This window comes from Narcine bancroftii, chromosome 1 (genome assembly GCF_036971445.1).
Source record: "Narcine bancroftii isolate sNarBan1 chromosome 1, sNarBan1.hap1, whole genome shotgun sequence".
Classification (NCBI taxonomy): domain Eukaryota; kingdom Metazoa; phylum Chordata; class Chondrichthyes; order Torpediniformes; family Narcinidae; genus Narcine; species Narcine bancroftii.
In genome coordinates this window covers 100,300,653-100,322,363 of record NC_091469.1, presented here as the reverse complement: position 1 = coordinate 100,322,363, position 21,711 = coordinate 100,300,653, and the positions used below count along the sequence as shown (strand labels likewise).

Genomic DNA, 21,711 nt, shown 5'->3' with positions numbered 1-21,711 from the left:
TGAAGAATTAGGTACAATTTTGATGTCAAAAGACATTTGGACAGATATCGATATGAAATGCTGAGAAGGATATGGACCAAATGCAGGTAAATGGGTCTCGCATATTAATGCCAACTTGGTTGGCATGGACAAATTTAGCCAAAGGGCCTGTTTTGTACAATTCTATGTGGCAGGATATTGGCACGCATTCAGTTCCTGATGATTTGAAGGATGAGATTCTATGTGTATGCAGAATGTGCCCTTACTCACCCAGTCCCCACCAGAGAGCCATCACGGTGGAAGGCAATGTCATAGACACCCTTGCTATGCCCTTCCTGATGCAGGATTTCTTCCTGCGCTTCCAAATCCCACAGTCGCCAGGAGTGGTCATAACTAAAATACAGAAACAAAAGTCAAAACATCATCACTGAAATAACTATGTTATCTGCCATATGAGGAAGTAATCATGTGGCATGACAAAAGTGCAAAAACTCAATGAGAATCTGAATAAGAGACACACCATTAGCAGGCTAGCACAAATAGAACACTTTGCTACTGTTTTGTGTACAAAGCATTAATGAGCAAGTGTATGAAACACAGTGACTAGAGCATGAACACCATTAGTGAATATATGAAAATGAAGAGAACTGGGATTTACAGAAGCAACACCAAAGCCAAAACTAAATTCCATGTATTTAAATCCTATCAAACACGGAACATCAAGGAACGGACGATCTTCAGTTTCTTTTGAATTATTGAAATTCAATGCTTTTGCTTAATATTAACTTAAATAAAATATAAAGTTAACGTTACTCACCATGTGGTCCCTAGAAACCTGCCTGATGGATGCCACGCCACTCGAGCGACTCTCATTGTATGCCCTTCAATGTTGGCTACTGGCTCATCACTGCAAAAAAATCAAAGCACTGAGAAATATGTGGGGTATTTGCATTAAACAAAGACTTGCATTTTTATAGCACTTTTCACAACAACTGGATGTCCTAAAGTGTACAGCCAAAAAAATTCTTTTGATGTCACTGTTGTTGGAAATATGACAGCTAAATTGAACACAAAATGCTCCAGTGACAACAATGAAATAAACGACAAGATAACAATTTTAGTTGCTGATTCATAGCTAAATAGTGGTGAGGTCATCAGAGAGAAAATTTCAACTGAAATAGTAATCTGGGGTCTTTTATTTCCAACCTAGACACTGGGCACTGCTCATTGTCTCTTCTGAAAGCAACATCTCCAGGAGATGTTGTCACCTTAGATTATATGTTCAATTCTCTGGAGTAGAGTTTTAACCCACAATCTACAGACGTAGATAAAACTCACAAATGAGCTTGGGCTGACAAGTGGGTTGACATAGCACGTGTTTTATATAAACACTGACTTGGTGCATATTGGAAACATCAACAAACATATTCATTCAACCAGCTGGAAACAACATATTCAAATGTAATGAAAGGCTAATCATAAAAATTCCTATGGCCACAATGTCAAACTCAAGGGGGAAGTATTAACTAGCTGAATGAACAGTGCTATTAATATAGAATTGACACAAATGTGATAGTTTCTCACATGTAACTTTACAAAGTACAAATTTTTTGTACAAAGTACAAACACCATTGCTCATTATTTCAAACTTCTCCAACTCTAATATGAAGTTTGGTTATATCAAAAACAACAATGGATTAATGTGACATGATACACATTAAACATTAGCAGATATTACAAATCTTTCATCTGAATTCTTAGTCACTTATCTTTTTACAAATGAGCCTGTTAATTGTAGATTTGTGGTGGCCCGCAATTGCAGAGATCAGGCCGGCACATCGCGCGGCAGCAGACACGGACAGAGATCGCTAAAGTGACTCCCAGGGCAACGAACCGGCGGGGGTAGAAGCTGGGGCAGCATCAGACCAACAGCCCTAAAATGGCATTGGTCAAGTTTCCCAGCTAACTCAGCAGAAACAGGCTGGGAAGAAGGGCACTCGTATACATGGATGTTCCCGCCCACTATTGTTATTCCTATGGTTGATTCAGTCAATCAGCAAAAATGGCGGGAACTTGAACAGTATAAAAGCAGCTTTTCCAGCCCTAATAAAGGAGTGAGCTTAACCTGCCACACTGTGTGTGTGTTTATGTGTGTTTCTTTGTAGCGGTGGGCTACAGATCTGAGTTTTTAAAAAATTGAATGGGCATAAGGTTATTTTAAAGCAACAGAAAAGCTCACAAATGAGTCATCAAGCAACATAGCATGAGAAATTTGTTTGTGGGATATCAACACTACACAGCAAACGGTAAATACAAAAGACAACTTAATCCATCAGAATTTTCATGTAACTTTTTTTGGGTTTTTAAAAAATTTTTATTTAAGAATTTTATAAAATATTACAAAGAAAAAAATACAAAGATACAAAAATAGATATATAAAAAAGAAAAGAAAAAAATACAAAATATGAAAAATAATGGTAATATCCTTCCACCCACCTCACCTTCATATAACTCTTTACGCATATTATACATCAGCCCTTAATTTTCACAAACCTTTCCAAATTCCAGAGCTTCACCGAGCCATCAGCTGCACATGATGCCATATTACAATCTTTTTCATCAAGCGAGATGGTGGCCTGAGGATGAAATACAATGGCACCCACATTTGTGCTGTGACCTGCCAGCACAAAGAAAGAAAGTCCAGTCAGTGATTAACCTGAATCTTGACACTTTCAGCATCCTAAGGAAGCTAACTCAAGAAAATCTAGGCCAGTTCCAACTCTATGACACAGATATAACCTTGTTTGATGACTCCCCGAGCCTCCCTGGACTTGGCTCACCAGATTTTGTAACAATGAAGAAGCCAAGAAACAAAGATGCTAAAATCTTGTGAAAACTTACTAGATGAATGCACAACTTTCTGCACATGACTACAGTGCATCTTGGAAATGTAACCATGAAAAACAATGATGGTTAAGACAAGTGCTTTCCTTGGAAAAGACAGAGGAATATCACCACACCCTGGATATCACCTTAAGAACAGAATGGGAGAATCCTAAAACTGTTATGTTTCCAGTTTGTAGCAGGAAGAGTTATCTTCTTAGTGAATTAAGATGGGAAAGTAAATATACTGTTACAACAAAAATTACACTGTTTAATACAATTGAGCCGGCAACTTGAGGGAGGAACCTGCGGAGGCTGTGGGCTGCTGGAGACTGCTGGTGGGAGACTCGTGCCAGGCTGTGAATGGCTGGAGACTAGCTTGAACTGGCTGGAGGAGTACCAGGTATCAGAACCATGATGTGAGGGGGCGCCAAAGGGTTCCTGACCATGTCAGGTTTGGATCGGGAGCTTGGGTTGTCAATGGTTTGGTCTTAACTCTATATGGCTGCGAAGCTGGGAAAGTGCTGGAGGTGAATTTACAGACACTCAGTGACTCGGGGGGGGGGGGGGAAACTCTCTTTTGCTTCTCTTTCTCTGGCTGTAAGAAATGTAAGAGGTGCTTAGGCAATTCCTGCCAGCGGTGAATCTGTCTGCCTTGCAGCAGGCAAAAAGAAATTTCATGTAATAGAACATTGTTTTATTGCTATTGTAGCGGGCCGAGTGACTGTTCGGTTAGACGGGCTGAATCGCCTCCCCAGTCGGTTGAGACAAGATGGCATGGGACCCCCTTCCCTTCTCAGGAGAAGCCTGCATTTGGCGACACGCGTTGCCAGGGAGATGTTGCCACTTCTTGATTGTGTGTCGCTGGGCACGCTGATGTCACTCCCTTAGACCAGTGTGCCCCAGACAGGAAGTGGGTCATCCCCTTAAAGCAGTGTGAGAGATTTAAATAAAGCAATTACTGGTTCACCCCCGTGCTGTGTGGGCGCACTTCATTTCAGGAGCGCTGCCTGAGCATTTGCTAAACTATGATAATAAATTGTATCTTGAACAATTTCCATATTGATAAATGTATTACAAACATTACCAGAACAAGTCATCTGGATTATTACTAATATTAAGTGCAAATATGTTCATTAAATGGCCATTTAGCCCTGGTGGGTTATTGGATGAGGTGAGACTCATCTCCTTGATACACAGGTGAGACTCTTCTCCTTGATAGACATTGTTATCATGGAAGTAATTTTAAAAGTTAATTTGTTGCTGAAGAAATAATTCTTTGTTAGTTCATTAATAGATATGCCTTCATGTACAGAGTTGTTACACTTGGAAATTCCTCCATTAAACCCTCCACTCTTTTAAGGTGTTCCATAAAGCCTAATATTTGTGTTGTTATTGGTCATCCACATCCAAATTTTTATGGTACAGCAACAATTGTTTGTTTGATAATCCTCCTGTGAGGTGCCATGAACATTAAAAAGTGCCTTGCCATTGGAAACTGTTGTCTCTGCATTCTTCATACAGAGTATCTGGAATCAACCAGAAACAAAGAGATACTGCGACAGAAAACTTCTAAATCCATCTAAGAGCAAGACCTTCCTCATCTAGAAATGATCTTGGGATTTTGTGGGACACAAGTTTGTAGTTGGGTCTTCAGCAGCGTGCATTCAATGCTTGTGGACTCTGCCAGCTCGAGTACTTCGATGTTGGTGATGAATGTTGAGGATGGAGCGGAGACAGCGCTGATGGAAGCGTTCTAGGAGGCGTAGGTGATGCCGGTAGAGGACCCATGATTTGGAGCCGAACAGAAGCGTGGGTATGACAACGGCTCTGTACACGCTGATCTTTGTGTGTTTCTTCAGGTGGTTGTTTTTCCAGACTCTTTTGTGGGTCACGTCTCCAGAATGTTATATGGCGAGCTCTCCACTGGCCACCGAGACAGAGGTGTACCAAAGAAGAGGTACAAGGACTGCTTAAAGAAATCTCTTGGTGCCTGCCACATTGACCTCCGCCAGTGGGCTGATATCGCCTCCAACCTTGCATCTTGGCGCCTCACAGTTCGGCGGGCAGCAACCTCCTTTGAAGAAGACCGCAGAGCCCACCTCACTGACAAAAAACAAAGGAGGAAAAACCCAACACCCAACCCCAACCAACCAATTTTCCCTTGCAACTGCTGCAACCGTGCCTGCCTGTCCCACATCAGACTTGTCAGTCACCAACGAGCCTGCAGCAGACGTGGACATACCCCTCCATAAATCTTCGTCCGTGAAGCCAAGCCAAAGAAAAGAAAGAAAGAGTTTGTAGTATGTGAGCATTTTACCTCTTAGTGTGCGGATAAGGCTGCAGTCAGGAATATCCCACAATTTACATAATCCACTCCTGTGAATAAATAACACCAAATGTTAGCATACATTCCAATCAAATAACACAGAAATTAAATGGAACTGAAACATTCTCCCAATGACTGGGTGGGTTTCCTCCAGATATTTTGGTTTCCTCCAACATCCCAAAATTATGTGCATAATGGCAGGTTAACTGGCCACTGTAAATTATCCCTGGATTGCAGATGAGTGGGGAGAAGTTGGTGGGAATGTGGAGAGATTAAAATTACTTTGCAACAGAATTAATGTAAAAATGGATAGTTGATGGACTTAGTGGGTATAAAGGTTTATGTGCTGCCTCTCAAAGGTTAGAAGCTTTTAAAACTATGTTCTATCCACCTGACATGGAGGTGCCAATGGACAGGTCAGGAAAAGAACCAGCTCCATGGGCACCTGCCTTCACTCCATTGAGGATACCTACAAGAGGTGGTGTCTCAGAAAGCAACCTTTATCTTCAAGGACCCTCACCACCCAGGCTGTGTCCTCTTCTCAATGCTACTGTCAGGAAGGAGCTACAGGAGCCTGAAGATGAACACCCAATGATACAGATAGAGCTTCTTCCCCTCTGCCAGCAGATTTCTGAATGGAAAATGAACCAAAGACACTACCTCATTTTCTCTTCTTTTGCACTAATATGTAAATGTAATTTATAGCAATTTTGCACCATGATGCTGCCGCAAAACACAAATTTCATGACGTTCATGACATAAATTTTGATTCGGATTCAGTGTGTTGATTCAATGAAGGGGTGAGTGCTGGAGTAGTTAGTGAAAGTAATTGGTGGACTTATTGTTAGACTTTGTGCCGTTAATTTGTCAATATACATTTTATATATTATTCTTAGTAAAACTGCAAAGCACGCAGTATGCTGATTGGCATAGTTAGTTTTAGATGGAGAAAGTGGGGAATATAAAACTGACATGCCACAGAATCATTGTACGCAGAGGAGGTGTAAATGCAGCAAAAAATCCTGAAGTGAAATGAAACTGGGTATTAGAGTGTGTAGACAACACAAACTAGCTTTATTTTTTGTTCTATCCATGAATCCCAGGTTACTTAAATCAAATATGATAAAATGCTAATTAATGCAACAAGATTGAAGATGGGAGAGGGCAAGTATTAACAGGAGCAGTTAAAAAGGAAAGTCTGTAAACATTGTGATTGTAGTGCAATACCATAAAAGTGCTGGAGAATTGGTACTCAGAGGAAGTACCCATTTCCCCTCTCACTTCTCAGCTTTCTTCTCTCTGCCCTCTCTCCCTTATCCACTGATGACCTCTTGACTGTTGGCCTGTGCTCCTCTCTCTTCCCCTTTTATACTCCTCCCCCACTTTTTATTAAGGCATCTGCCTATTTTCTGCCCACACTCTGATGAAGGGCTCAGGCATGAAACATTGATTATACACCTTTGCTTTCAATAGAGCTGTGTGACCTGATGAGTTTCTCCAGCACTTTTGTGCATTGTGTCATATTCATTGGACCACATAAGACAAGAGGGCAGAAGGCAAATTTCTATCTATTTTCTTTCTTTTCTTTTTTAAATATTTTTATTGAATTTAACATGTAAACTTACAGAAATTTTTTAAAGGAAAGCACCTAACAAATCATCTTGTATACATGTAAACATTTAAAAAAAAAGAAAAAAAAATTGGTGAAATTACATCAACAATTCCTTCACAAACATAAGAAACTAACCAGCTGAGAGAGGCCTGACAGCAGGGCTCCCAGCTGGAAGATAAAGAAAGCAACGGGAACGGGAGGGGTGAGAAAGAAAAAAGGAAACTAGAGACACAACAGATAACCAGCCCAGAAGAAGAGGACCAACATCAGGAAACAATGGAAAAAAAATACCCAACAAACTGAGCCAAGCAGCTCAACAAGAACGTCAGAAGAGACACAGATACAAGGAAGAGAAATAGAAGACACAAACCCAAGAGCAGACACAGAAGAAGAAGAAGGAGAACACCAAGCTCTGCACAGAGGAATAGGAGGTAAAATGAATGGACAGTACATAGATTTTAAAAAATTTCAAGAACAAATGAAAGCATTAAAAGAATGGCTGACACTAGAATTTAGTGAAATGAAAAGAAAAAAATGAAAAGTACAGAAGAAAAAGTGAGTAGAATAGAGCTGGTCATAACAGATGTAGGGAAAAGATTAGAAAATGTGGAAGAATGTGTAATCGCGATAGAAATGGAAGTGAACAACTTAAAAAGAAAATTGGAAGAAAGTGACAAAAAAGTTAAAGAAAGACAGGGGTTGTTAGCTCAGAAGATGGATATAATGGAAAACTATAGTAGGCAAAACAATATAAAGCTAGTGGACCTTAAGGAAGATGAAGAAGGCAAAGATATGAAAGAATTTAAAAAAGAATGGATCCCAAAAGTCCTGGGAATGCCAGAAATGCAGGAAGGAATGGAAATAGAAAGGGTACACAGAACATTAGCCCCAAAACCACAGTCACAACAAAAACCAAGATCCGTTTTAGCAAAATTGCTGAGATACACGACAAGAGAAAATATATTGGAGAAGGCAATGATAAAATTAGAGAAGACAAAAAACCACTGGAATACAAAGTTCAAAATTTTTTTTTCTACCCAAAGTTTTGAGCTCCTAAAGAATAGGAAGGAGTTTTACACAGCAAAAATGATCCTATGGAAGAAAGGCTATAAATTTATGTTAAGATATCCAGTGGTGCTTAAAATAGTTATCCCGGGGCAGCAAAACAGACTGTTCTCGGACCCGGAGAAAGCACGAGAATTTGCAGAATGCCTGCAAGACAGAAAGAGAGATGAAGAGATATAACGACAAACTACATATAAAGAAGTAAAAATAATGTATAAGTAAGAGCTAAAGGAGGGAAGAAAAGGGAAGTAAGGGAGAAGGGGGAAAAAAGGAGGGGTTAAATAAATAAATAGATGAATAAATAAATAAATAAAGAAAAAGAAAAAGAGAAGAAAAGAGGGGAGCTTTGTTGTAATGTGAAGATAAAAGTCTTTTCTGGAGGGGGTTGGGTGGGAGAGAATAACAGTCACTGCGAAATCAGTTGACACTTGCGAATGGGTTCGCAGTCCGAATGGAGAGGGGAGTTCTGGTTGCCCATTTTAGATGTGGGGATGGTTGAAATATTTTATGTTTTAGAAGTGTTGTCATACAGTGCATTCAAAAAAAGAAAACTGAGAAATGGAAATGGGGAAAAGGGGAAAGGTGGTGGTGAGGAAGCAGAAATGAGATGTAATCAAAGTATGAGATGGCCATGTTGAACTATATGACTACAAATATTAACGGAATACATAAATAAATCAAAAGGAAAAGGCTATTAAATTTACTGAAAAAATTAAAAATAGATATAGCATTTGTGCAGGAAACACATCTAAATGAAGTGGAACACAAGAAATTAAGTAGAGACTGGGTAGGGCACATAACGGCAGCATCATATAACTCAAAAGCCAGAGGTGTAGCTATATTAATCAATAAAAATGTACCAATCAAAATTGAGGAGGAAATAATAGATCCAGCAGGGAGATATATAATGTTTATGCAAGATATTTTTTTAAAGATTTTAGATACGCAGGGGAATATATTGATAGGAGGGCACTTTAACCTTAATTTGGATTCAAAGATGGATAAAACTGGACAAAAGACTAGCAGAAAGAACAAAGTAGCCAAATTTATGGTTAAATAATTGCAGGAAATGCAACTTTTGGATATATGGAGGAGACAACACCCAAAGGAGAAGGAATACTCATATTATTCTAATAGACATAAAACATACTCAAGGATTGACCTGTTCCTGTTGTCAGCCCATATCCAAGGAAGAGTTAGGAAAACGGAATATAAAGCTAGATTGTTATCTGATCACTCACCCCTGTTATTAGCAAAAGAACTGGAGGACATCCCAACAAGAACATATAGATGGAGATTAAACTCCATGCTACTTAAAAGACAGGATTTTAGAGAATTTATTGAGTGACAAATTAAAATGTACTTTGAAATAAATAAGGAATCAGTGAAAGACAAATTTATATTATGGGATACAATGAAAGCCTTCATCAGAGGGCAGATAATAAGTTATGTAACTAAGATGAAGGAGGACTACAATCGGGAAATAGAACAGCTGGAAAGGGAAATAGTAAGTACAGAAAAAGAACTAGCAACATGGGAAGATACAACAAAAAGAAGAGAATTGGTGGACAAAAAAATAAAAAATAAAATATGAAACACTGCAAACGCAAATTCCTACAGATGTGTGATGGAAAGTGTGCTGACCAGCTGCATCACCATCTGGTATGAATCCAAAGCCCTGCAAAAGGTAGTGAACACAGCCCAGGATGTCACAGGCAAAAACCTCCCCACCATCGAGAATATCTACGGGGAACATGAATGTTGAAGAACAGCAGCGATCACCCAGCACACACTCTGGAAAGAGGTGTAGATGGCATAAGAGGAGCACCACCAGGTTCAGGGACAATTGCTACCCCTCCAATAAACTCAATCAGGGACTCATTTAAGGACTCTTAAATTTACATTTTATTGTGTTTTTTCCTCCCTGTATACCACAGTCAGTTATTTACATTACTTGTTTACATGTGTGTATTGTGAAGGTTTTTTTTTACACTACCATTAAGTGGTAATTCTGTCTCACCCACAGGAAAAAGAATCATTGATGTTCTCTAAATATAAATCTGAATCAGAGTTTGGAAACAGGCCTTAGAAGTGCAGTATGGTTCCATGATTCTATAGCCCATTGCGGACAGAGCACACACACTCCTCAAAACCCTTGCCTAGTCTGACTTTGTATCACCAAAGTAGAGATGGTGTAGTAGGGGCAGGAGTAATTAATTAATAATAATTCAGATGGGGAGAAAATTAAAAATTTGGAGGTGCAAAGTGATTTGGGAGACCTTGTGCAGGATACCCTAATGATTAATATCCAGGTTGAGTCAGCAAAGAAGAAAGTGAATGCAATGTTGGCATTCGTTTCAAGAGGAAATAGCATACAAGAGCAGGGTTATAATGTTGAGACTCTGTAGAGCGCTGCTGAGACCTCACTTGGAGGACTGTGTCTAGCTTTGGGCGCCTTACTTGAAAGAAAGGACCTGCTAACATTGGAGAGGGTTCAGAGAAAATTTACAGGAATGATATCAGGAATGAAAAGTTTAGCATTCAAGGAACGTTTGTTGGCTCTTGGACTGTACTCATTGGAATACAAAAAGGATGAGGTAGAACCTCATAAAAGCATTTTGAATGCTGAAAGGCCTGGACAGAGTAGATGTTTCCCATGGTAGGGGAGTCTAGGATAAGAGGCCACAATTTCAGGATAAAAGGGCATCAATTAAAACAGAAATGTGGAGGAATTTCTTTAGTAGAGGGTCGTGAATCTGTGGAACTTGTTGCCACAGGTGGGAGTGGAAGCAAGGTCATTGGGTGTATTTAAGACAGACTGATTAGTCAGGGCATCAAGGGTTACAGAGAGAAGGCTGGGGAGTGGGGCTGATTAAATAGCAGAGCAGACTCGACAGGCCAATTGGCCTTCTTCTGTTCCTATATCTTTTGAAGTAGACTACCGGGGGAGATCACATGATGCTGAGGAAGGAGTAAGAGCGAAAAACAGAGTGAATTTGAGGGAAAGACAGCCAAAGAAGACTTTAGAACTTAAAAAAAAGAATATTGAAAAAAATAGAGAAACACCACAGCAAAGGAGAAGGACAAAAAGATTGCTTTAAATCTTGACTTCAGTACCATGCAAGGATCAAGGACAGCAGCCTCATGGAGGGGAAGATGGTGGAGCCTGCCCAATGTATCCAGAAGCAGGGGAAAAAAATGTTGGAATCGTGACCTACCTTGCAGGTAAATGGGCCACATAGATCACCTGCCCAAGACCCTGAAGGCATTGGATGATGCACACTGATGGCCTCGGGAAAGAGCGCAGACACTACTGGAAAGGAAGCGATGCTGGCGCTACAGAGTGAGCCCCACGTGCAAAGGGAAAGGTGGAAAGCAACATTAGCATCGGGAGTGGCGGCAGGGTGAAGGGAGACATGGAAGATAACCATCCTGTGCCAAAAGACTGAGAGGGACAGGGAAAAGGTGCAGGCAGCACCACAAAAGTGACCCTACCTGCAGAGTGGGGAAAACCTTGTAAAGAGCAGTGGAGACAAAGCGGTGACATAGATGACTCAAGCCAGAGGTGGAGGCACCGGGAAGCAGCAGTGCGGGGAGCAACGCTGAGGAAGAGGATGACATCACTGACAGAGAAGAAAAGAAAAGCAGGACTGAAAGAAAGAGAGGGACTAAAAACTTTCATGAGGATTATTAAAGGAATGATGGAAGCTGTGGTGGAGGCTTCTGAAAACAGAATAAAGAAAGTTTTAAAAGATTTATCAAAGGAAATGGGAGAAATTAAGAAAGCACAAAGTGTTTGACCCAGTTAAATAAAGTCCTAAGAAACAAGGGAATTGGGTCTAATATTGTACCCAGCAACTCTGAAGGCATTTTTATCTGGGGAGTGGGGGGTGGAATAATTTTTTTTTAAACGGAGGCCAAATAGGTACTAGAATATGTAAATAATTTAACTGCTGCCTAAAAATACTCCTAAGGGAGATGGTAAGAAAAAGAATTAAAGGAAAATTATCATAAATAATTGGGTATAAATAATGCAAATCTACAGAAATAAATACTACACTTCATTTATCAAAAACATTGCTTCTGTACATAAAAAAAACGAGCTCCAGAATGACTGAGAGGGTGGTGAGATGAGAAGACAGGTGCAATGTGCAAACTCCAAGTTTTAGTTTTTCAGGATTTATTTTGAATGTAGTTGGCCAGGAAAGCCAATAGGACGAACATTATGGACAGAGTGAGGAACAAATGTTTTGAGAGAGAGATAAAGGGTGGGAATCTGGAGAAAGAGTACCAAGGCAACGGAGGAAACAGTTAAGTTCCTGAGCTTCAATGTCAATAGTTTAAATGGGTGGGTGAAGAGGAAGAGAATCTTGGCAAATGTTTAAAAAAATGCTGGTAAATGTGTCCTTTTCACAAGAGATCCATCTTACAAGCAATGAACATCAAAAATTAAAAATGGGTTGGGTGGGACATGTGATGGAGAGTAGCCATTTTAATAGGGAAAAAAGTTTCAGTAAGGGTAGAAGACACAATCATAGATCTAACAGTGGAAGTCTTGTAATGGTACACTATCAAATATATTTGGAAACCTGGACACTAATGAATATATATTCCCCCAATTTTGACAATGAAAAAATGATCCAAAATGTCTTTTTACACTTGGCAGAAGGGCGGGAAAATGTCTTAACTGGAGGGGATTTTAATTTTTGCCTGGATCCAGTATTGGATAAATCTCTGAAAAAAGTGACAAGAACCAAGGTGGCAATAACAATTCCAGCCCTCATAAAAGAGTTAAATCTGGTAGACGCTTGGCAACGTTGGCATCTAAGTGAAAGGAATTACTCATTCTACTCAAAACAACATGATTCTTACACCAGAATTAACTTGTTTCTAGCCTCGGCCCAGCTAGAGGCAGAATTGTAGAAACCGAGTACACGGCAAGGCTATTATCAGATCATTTGCCTTTGACTTTAACTATTGTCATGCCTGAAAAACAAGCTACAGCATACAGTTGGCTATTGAAAAATCCGGAATTTTGTACTTTAATCACAGCTCAAATAGAAATATTTTGCAAGACAAACTGTACTTCCACTGCCAACATTTTTCTGTTATGGATATAATAAAAGCTTATCTGAGAGAATATGAATGAAGTTAATAAATTGGAACAGGAAATAACTCAATTGGAAAAGGAGTATCAAAAGTCAGACTCTGAGAAAGAATACAGAACGTTAATAAATAAAAAGCTCAAGAACAATACCATGCAAACATATAAAATCGAAAATGCAATATTGAGTCCAAAGGTACCAGGGGAAAGAGCCCATAAGATATTGTCTTGGCAGATGAGGTGAGTCCCTTCTGGATAGAACTGGGGGACATTTTGGAAAAAATGACAGGGGTGGAGTATTCACAGGATTCAGTTATGTTCCTTTTGGGGGATATTATGGACAAGAGTCCAAGGTTGTCCAAACTCCAAATTCAATTTATAAAAGTTGCCTAGGTGGTGGCCAGAAGATGCATAATGGCAACCTGAAAATCTGACTCTCAGGTAAGCATAACGCGATGGAATGCAGAGATGCAGAGCTGTTTTCCCTAGGAGAGAATTACTTATAACTTGAGAGAGAGAAAGAGAGAGACATGACACATTCATTAAGGTGTGGCAGCCATACTTGTGATACATTGAGGGCCAAGTGTGATTAACCCTCCCAATGCCTCTCTCAAAAGGAAACAGTGGACAATAGGTCCACACAATGGACTCGAACAAGTCCAGGAATGTTAAGAATGAGGAAATAAGTCAGACCTCTGGCTGGCACCCCACCCCCACCTTTTTTTAAAGTGTATTTGCATTGTTATCTTCAGTAACTGATATATGTCTTTCTTTGTGGGAGGGAGGATGAAAGGTGGAGGAGAGGAAGGGAATGGGGAGAAAATGAGGGCTCGATATAAACTGATCTATAAAAAGGGAGAAGTGATCCCCTGTGTTAAATAAAATTAGACTACCAGACCACTGCAACCTGCAATCATGGCTGATCAATGCTGGCCTCAATTCCTCTTTTGTACTAGTTTCCCATAACTCTTCAATTCATTAATCTTTCAATCATTTATCTATTTCCACCTTGTACATCTGATCTCCATCAGCTCTGAGGGCACAGACTTCCAGAGATGCACGGCTCTCTAAGAAGAAGCTTCTACGCACCTCATTTCAAATGACCAGCCCCTTACTTTGTTAGCTATGTATCTTTGTTCGTGACTCTCTCATATTGAAAACATCATAACAGGTATCTTTTCAAGCCTCCTCAGAAAACAAGTAATGCAGATTCATTTTTGGAATCTGGAGCAAAACAAAATACAATCTGGTCGGGGAGCCCTGTGGGTCAACCAGCATCTATGGAGGATGTTGGGGGGCGTGGGGCTGTTGGGAAAAAAAATTGACAACAATTGTTTAAACCTGCCAAATTGCCTATCTTTCTTGATAGGACAACCTTCTCATCCTAGGAATTAGCCTTGCGACTCTCCTTTGGGTTGCCTCCAATGCTACTTCAGTAAAACCTCTGTTATCCAGAATTCAAGCAACCGGCAGCCTCAAACAACCAACAAAAAAAAGTGACAAAATAAAAAGGTAAAAAATACAGAAGCTTAAAATTGGCTTACCTTACCATTAGTTCATCAATCATGGAACATGCAAAATGCAATCTCAAGCAACTCGAAAATTCATTTATCTGGCATCTACCAATCCCCATAGGTGCCAGATACCAGGAGTTTTAATGTACCTTTACTTAGATAACTCACTCTCGCATCATGGAAACAGGCCCACAAGGCCAACTTGTCTAGACCAAACAACTGGACAAAAACTCTGCAGTTTTCCAAGTGTGACCTCACCAACACCCAATACAACTGCAACAAAACCACTCTATTCTTAAACTCCAACCCTTTTGCAATAAAGGCCAAACTGCTGTTTGCCTTCTGTTTGTTGGTCCCGCTTGCTAACTTTCACTGATTCATGCACATCTACAATCTCTCATTCGCATTTCCTCTCCATTTTGGATAATCTGCCCTTTGATTCCTCTTACCAAAGTGCATGATCACACTTTCCAATATTAAACTCCATGTGTCAGGTTTTCACCAAACTATCTCTATCTTCTGTGCAATCACAATGCCCTCATCCATCCTAACACATTTCCTCAAATACCTTGGGTGCTTAATTTATACACCAGCCCCTTATATGGCTCCTTGTCAAACACATTTTGGAAATCTAAATACAGTACATTACAGGTTTACCTCTATCAATTCTCCCCATCAGATCATTAAAGAATTCAAGCAAATTCATTAAACATGATTATCTTACATGAAACAAGTCGATTATATTCATTTTATTCGGGTGCCTGCCTACAGCCCCCCACCATTCTGTTCAGGCGCCCACCTATATTTTGCTCATATCTTGATGAATGGTTCAAGCCCGAAATATTGGTTATGTATCTTTATCTTTGCTATATACAGTATGCTGTGTGACCTGCTGAGTTTCTCCAGCATTGTGTTTTTACTTCAGTCACAGTATCCACATACTTCCGTGTTTTACTTCTAACTTTCTAACTAGAGATTTATCCCATTACTTTCAATGGATTCCAATATTCCAACATTGAATTTAAGCTAACAAGTCTGCAATTATTTGGCTTGATGCATTCCTATCCTTGACTGCTTTTCATTCATTGGGATGGTAATCTTCTTAGCAAACTCCCATTTCATGGCATTCATTTGCAAGCTCAAAAATACATAATTCCTGATGCAGGTCACACGTAATAAGTTGTAGTTAACAATAAACAACTGGCAGCAATATCTCCCTTTCCTCAGAATAATGGAAAGACAGGAATGCTGTAAAGGTTGCCAGTCACTCTTCTATAAGTGTGCCTCTCCCTACCCCTCTCCCCACCATTTTGTTCAGGCAGCTGCCTACATTTTTCCATACCTTGATAAGGACTCAAGCCCAAAATGTTGGTTATGTATCTTTATCTTTGCTATATAAAGTACATTGTTTGACCTGCTGAGTTTCTCCACATTGTCTTTTTACTTCAATTATGGTGTCAGCAGACTTTCATGTTTTACTCTTAATTATATTCATCTTTTCAGAATGATTAACTATTTCTTCTGTGATTACTGATCCCAGCACCATGCCAATATCAACTTCCCGATATTTCCCTTCCTTTTGTCTTTCACATTTTTTAAACAAGGGAGTTACATTGCTATTTTCCCACTCTTTTTGGTGCCCTTCCAGAATTTAGTGAACTTTGAAAATTTTCAAACAATGGGTCCATGATCTCTGCAGCCACTTCCATCAAAACCATTGGGGTGGAGGGAATTGGTTCCCAGCAACATGCCCCTTTAGCCTCCAAAACTTTATCCCTTGTGATTGGAATATTTACGTTTTTCACTGACATTTGAAATTATCCTACCTTAGCAATAATTTAGTGTTCTCCACGATAAAGACTAATGCAATAGAAGTTAATTTAACCTATCTGCTATTTCTTTGTTTCCAGTTATTAATTCGCCAGTCGTGTTTTCTAGAGATCCCACACCTACATTAGCAATCGTCTTTCTATTTATATATCCATAGAAACTCATTGTTTGTTTTGGTATTACATGCAAGTTTTCTCTCAAAATAAATGTTCTCCCTTTTGCTGTCATCATTCACATGCACTTTTCAACAAGTGTCATAGCATTGCCTTGTTGTTGATATCAGAATTTGCAGGATTAATCTTGCCTTAATCTAACAAATCAATTTATTCAGCAAACTCCAAGGCTCAGAGCCAGGATTTATCCCCTTATGCTCAGTACAATACTAGCCAGCTCAGGACCCACTGAAACTCTTATGAGATCTCAATGTCACAACAAGGTACTAACACCTTTGAGTCTTACCAGGAAGCTGTAACCAGAAGCTTGGAGTTGGGGCTAAACTGACAGTATGAAATGGGACGGTCATCACCAATCTGGCTGCAGAAGTTATTCAGGGCCTGCAATGAAAACAAAATGGGAGCATAACATGGGCTAGAAGTGTGCAGGCAGAGAGAAGGGAGCATGAGGCAGACAAGAGTGAGCATGAGGAACAGGAACATCATAAATTAGATGCAAAGTTTAGCTTCCTCAATACTGCTGCATCAATTTCTCTCAAAGCATCTATATGCAGTGTTACAGAGTAGAGAATCCTCCACAAATCCTCAACAAGTATGCTTGGTCTGGTATAACGGCTGAAAATTAAATACATTTGTTATCCTAAATAATTCCAGGCTTAGTGCAAGATAGGCTCAACTGAGAATAAAGATGCTCTCGTGCTACTGAGGAATACAAGTTTTAAAGTGTTGACAAAAGTAGAGAAACAGGACATGTTGCATTCTATTTAACTAAAAGTTTGATGATTCAGCAAGGCTAAAGACGATAGTGAAGAACAACACCTTATTTGGAAAAGACAGTAAAAGACCGACAATGGGCAAGGGACACGACCTGATGTAAGGCATCAAAAGATACATTTACTTACATGGAAAAATAATTGTGAAAGTCCTTTAGAATATTCTGGAAAAACAGGAAGTTTGATTGCATAAATTTGCAACTTGTGAATTGTGCGACAGACTCCTTTGTGGTGAGACTAACTGCTTTTGGCAGTGCCTTTTGCAGTAACATTTTGTGAAGCAATAAAGATATTATAACTCTTCAACCATATTTGTTTTTATTAATGGAACAAACCCAGGTCTGACTTTAACAAATTTAAGTTAAGTATTCCCACATCAGGCTTCAACTATAGTTCTCTCCACCATACAACAAAATATAGGTTTATAAAGCTGCATGAGTAAACTCATTCTCAATCTGACTCACATACTCACCCTCAAACTCTTGTGTAGTTCCTGCTGCCGAGCAGTGCGGGAAGCTTCTGGACTCTCTTTGTTGGCTCTTGCTTCTTCCAATCGTTTCAAGGCCCTAAGATGTACAATATATTTGGAAACCAATTCACCTTGTTGTACACACTCAAGAAGAAGGGAGTTGCAGAATGGTACAAGCAAACTATTTTATGCACACTAATCCAATTTAAGATAATCTTCTTTTTATATTTTATTTATGATCTTCCAAACTTAAACTCATATGGTTATCAACATTATCAAAGTCAATGTTAACAATATCAGCAATGACTACAATTTACAATTATCAATTCTATACAAAGTTTTCTGCAGAGTTCAAGCTCTTTCCATCACCCTCACTCTATCCCCCCCAAACCCTCAACATTTTACACTTAACCTAACCACAGTTACACAAAACATTCAAGACACTCACGACAAAGGTAAGAAACATATATCAGTTTATGGGTTCGTCACAACACATTGGCCAGTGCTCAGGCTGTTTTCTTCTCTAGAACTTTCCTGGTTGGGATGGGATGGACCCTCACCCTTGGCCCCCCCACTGATTGTGGAATGGGGAAGGTCGGGTGGCAAGGCATTATGTCCACACTATAATCATGCTCCTATGGAATTTAAGTATGGTTCCCAAATTTTCAAAAAAGTGTTATACTCTTTTCTTAATTTGTAAGTAATTTTCTCCAAGGGAACACAGCTTTGCATTTCTGTGCTCCAGCGCACAATGCTCAGGCAGGAGTCGGATTTCCAGGTAACTGCTATGCACTGCCAGGAATTGGTTTTGAAATTTTGACAGATTCATTGTTAGTCTTATGTCCATTATGTTTCCCAACAGGAACAACTCTGGATCCTGCAGGAATTCTTTACCTATATTTTTTCTATCCACCCAAAAGAGTCTCACCTTGGTACATGTCCATGTTGCATGCACAAAGATTCCTGTCTCAATGCCACATCTGAAGCAATGATCGGACAATTCTGGCTTAGATCTGTTCAATTTTTGCAGCATCAGGTACAGCTGATATAGAAAGTTGTATTGTACCAGCTTGTACTGCACATTAATGATTGCAGTCATGTTGGCCTGACACAGGTCAGTATAGCACCACTCGTCAATTGTTATTCCTAGGTCCAACTCCCACCTCTGCTTTGATTTGTGAAGGCCTGGTTTAGGTCCTCCAGCTTGAGGAAGAAATGCATTACCGAGATCAAGGTCTCTATGTCACTGCATGCTGGTAGGGCCACAGTTGGATCTAATTTGTCTTGCAGAAAAGATCATATCTGAAGAGAGTAGTGGAATGTCTTATTTGATCGATCATACTTATTCCTGAGTTGTTCAAATGACATTAGCTGCCCCCGCTCATTACAGTCCTCTACATACCTGACGCCATTACAATGCCACAAAACAGGACAATGTAGTGACTGCTGCGGCAGCACTATCAAGTAAAGAGACATCCACACAGTGTGAGGGTGAACCAAAGAATGACTTTATTGGTTTGAATTTGCCGCATCTCCACGCTGGCCTCCACTTCCAGTGACATACCCTTTGGCTTCTGTAAGTGACGTCATCGCGTCATGATGTCATTCTCTGGTCAGTGGGCCACTATGTGGAAGTGGAGGGCTCCGTAGCCTTCTAGGCAGTGGAGGGGAGTTCGCGCCATCTTGGACTGGCTACATGTTGTGGCAATTCGGCCTGTTTACTCACATGGTTGCTCAGCTCTCTACACCACCCTACCCCCCCCCAGAATTGCCGCCACTCTCTGAGCGGTCTGACTTACAGACTTCGGGCGGTCTACCTCTGTGTTTGACCCGGGTCAGGGCCAGCAGCTTGAAGTTCAGGTGCGTGTCCTGTCAGCCGCTAATGTCCAATGTGAACACCACGCCATCTCTCCGCAGTACTTTGAAAGGACATTTGTACAGGCACCGTGGTGGGGGGTCCTTTGCTGTCATCTGTGTATGAAAACATATTGGGTGGGCTGCAGATTTGCTGGAAAGTAGCTGGGTGGCGAGCCGTATCTGGACAGTGGTGGGGGTGGGGGGAGGGAGTGTCAACCCGGTTGCTCTCTCATCCCGTGCAGGACGTCTAATGCGCTGGTCTGTGGGCCGGGGCCTGGTCAGTCTGGCTTTCAATGTGGCCTTCAAGTGGCAATAGAACTGCTTGACCAGTCCATTTGCTTGGGAGTGGTAGGCTGTCGTATGGTGGGCCTGGCTGCTGCAGAATTTCACCAGGTTGGACCAGAGGGACGAGGTGAACTGCACTCCTCAGTCCGATGTGATGTGGGTTGAGACTCTGAAACGTGTGAACCAGGTGGCGAGGAAAGCCCAGGCGCACATCTCTGTGTCACACGCAAGCATGAGTATCACCTCTGGCCAGCAGGTGAATCTGTTGATGGTCATGAATAGGTGCCTCATATGTTGGCTCACTGGGAGGGGGCCGACGATGTCGACATGGACATGTTCGAACCTGCGTTGTGCCGGCTCAAAAGTCTGTAGGAAGGCTTTGGTGTGCCGATGCAGCTTGGCGCACTGGCACTGTAAGCAGGTTCGAGCCCACAGGATAACATCTTGGCAGAGACCATGCCACACGAACTTGTCCAAGAGCAGGTAGACCGTGGACCTTATGGAGGGGTGAGATAAGCCGTGGATTGGCCTTAGGGACCTGATGGAGATGTCGCACAGCAGGGTCGGTTCTCCTAGTGCGGGGCAGAAACCTCTGACTTTCAGGCTGGTGATGGTCATCCGGTACGCCTGGACATCTGTGTCCACCCTCTGGTCCTTGTCGGGCGGGGCGACGTCGAGCCTTACGCAGGTGCGGCAACAGTGGGCTGGGACAGCACGTCAGCTACTATGTTAGCCTTGCTGGCAATGAGGCAGATATCCATGGTGAATTCCAATATGTAGGGGAGATGCTGTTTTTGTCTTGCCGACCACTGGTCCGAGACCTTGGTCAGTGCGTAGGTCAACAGGTTGTGGTCTGTGTAGGTGGTGAACACTCTCCCCTCTAGCATGTAGCAGAAGTGCCATATTGTCAGGTACAAGCCCAGCAGTTCGCAGTCGAACATGCTGTATTTGAGCTCTGGTGTTCAGAGGTGCTTAGTGAAGAAAGTGAGGGGTTGCTAGTGCTTGTCGAACCATTGTTCTAGCACTGCACCCACCGCTCTGTCTGAAGCGTCCATTGTGAGGACCAGGAGAGAGGTGGGATCTGGGTGTGCCACTACCATGTCCTTCACCAGTGCTGACTTGGTGGCATGGAAAGCCTCTATGGCCTCTGGTGTCCATTGCAGCATCTTGTTACTGAGTTTGATGAGGCCAAACAGGGGCTGCATGAGGGTGATCACTCCTGGGAGGAAGTGATGATAGAAGTTGACCATCCCCAGGAACTCCTGTCGTCCTTTGGTCATTCTCGGCTTAGGGAAGTTCTGAATGGCCTCCACCTTGTCAGGTAGTGGCATGGCACCCTCTGGGGTGATGCGGTGCCCCAGGAAGTCTATTGTTTGCAGGCTGAACTGGTACTTGGCCGGGTTCACCATGAGCCCAAATTGTTGCAGTCTGTCAAACAGACGGGTGAGGTGCATCCTGTGGGTACTGGCATCGGGGCTGGCGATGAGGATGTCATCTAGATAAACCAAGATGAAATTGAGGTTCCTGCTAACCACATCCATTAGCCGCTGAAATGTTTGGGCCAAATTTTTGAGTCTGAAAGGCATTCTTAGGAATTAGAAAGGACCGAAAGGTGTGATGATGGCTGTCTTCTGGACGTTGCTGGGGTGTACCGGGATTTGGTGGTACCCCTTTACGAGGTCCACCTTGGAGAATACACTACAGCCTTGTGGCAAAATCCCGGATGTGTGGGATGGGGTACCTATCCAGGACCGTCGCCTCGTTTAGACGTCAGTAGTCGCCACAGACGCCAACCTCCGGAGCTCTTCTGCACCATGTGGAGCAGGGAGGTCCATTGA

General features: G+C 41.4%; 1 protein-coding gene and 1 long non-coding RNA gene across 7 annotated transcripts in view; one reads left to right on the top strand and one right to left on the bottom strand.

Moving 5' to 3' along the window:
- prpf4 (pre-mRNA splicing tri-snRNP complex factor PRPF4) overlaps positions 1-21,711 on the bottom strand; it is a 67,296-nt gene that overhangs the window by 34,024 nt on the left and 11,561 nt on the right. For all 5 annotated transcript variants that reach the window (XM_069933867.1, XM_069933852.1, XM_069933845.1 and 2 more), the window contains exons 6-11: positions 17,735-17,828; positions 16,776-16,870; positions 5,183-5,241; positions 2,533-2,656; positions 797-886; positions 250-372 (exon numbers count right to left, since the gene is read on the bottom strand). In XM_069933867.1, the coding sequence (XP_069789968.1) occupies positions 250-372; positions 797-886; positions 2,533-2,656; positions 5,183-5,241; positions 16,776-16,870; positions 17,735-17,828 (585 nt within the window). The remainder of the gene's footprint in view (positions 1-249; positions 373-796; positions 887-2,532; positions 2,657-5,182; positions 5,242-16,775; positions 16,871-17,734; positions 17,829-21,711) is intronic.
- Positions 1-21,711, top strand: part of LOC138761610 (uncharacterized) — a 33,571-nt gene that overhangs the window by 3,772 nt on the left and 8,088 nt on the right. The gene's annotated exons all lie outside the window — the stretch shown is intronic.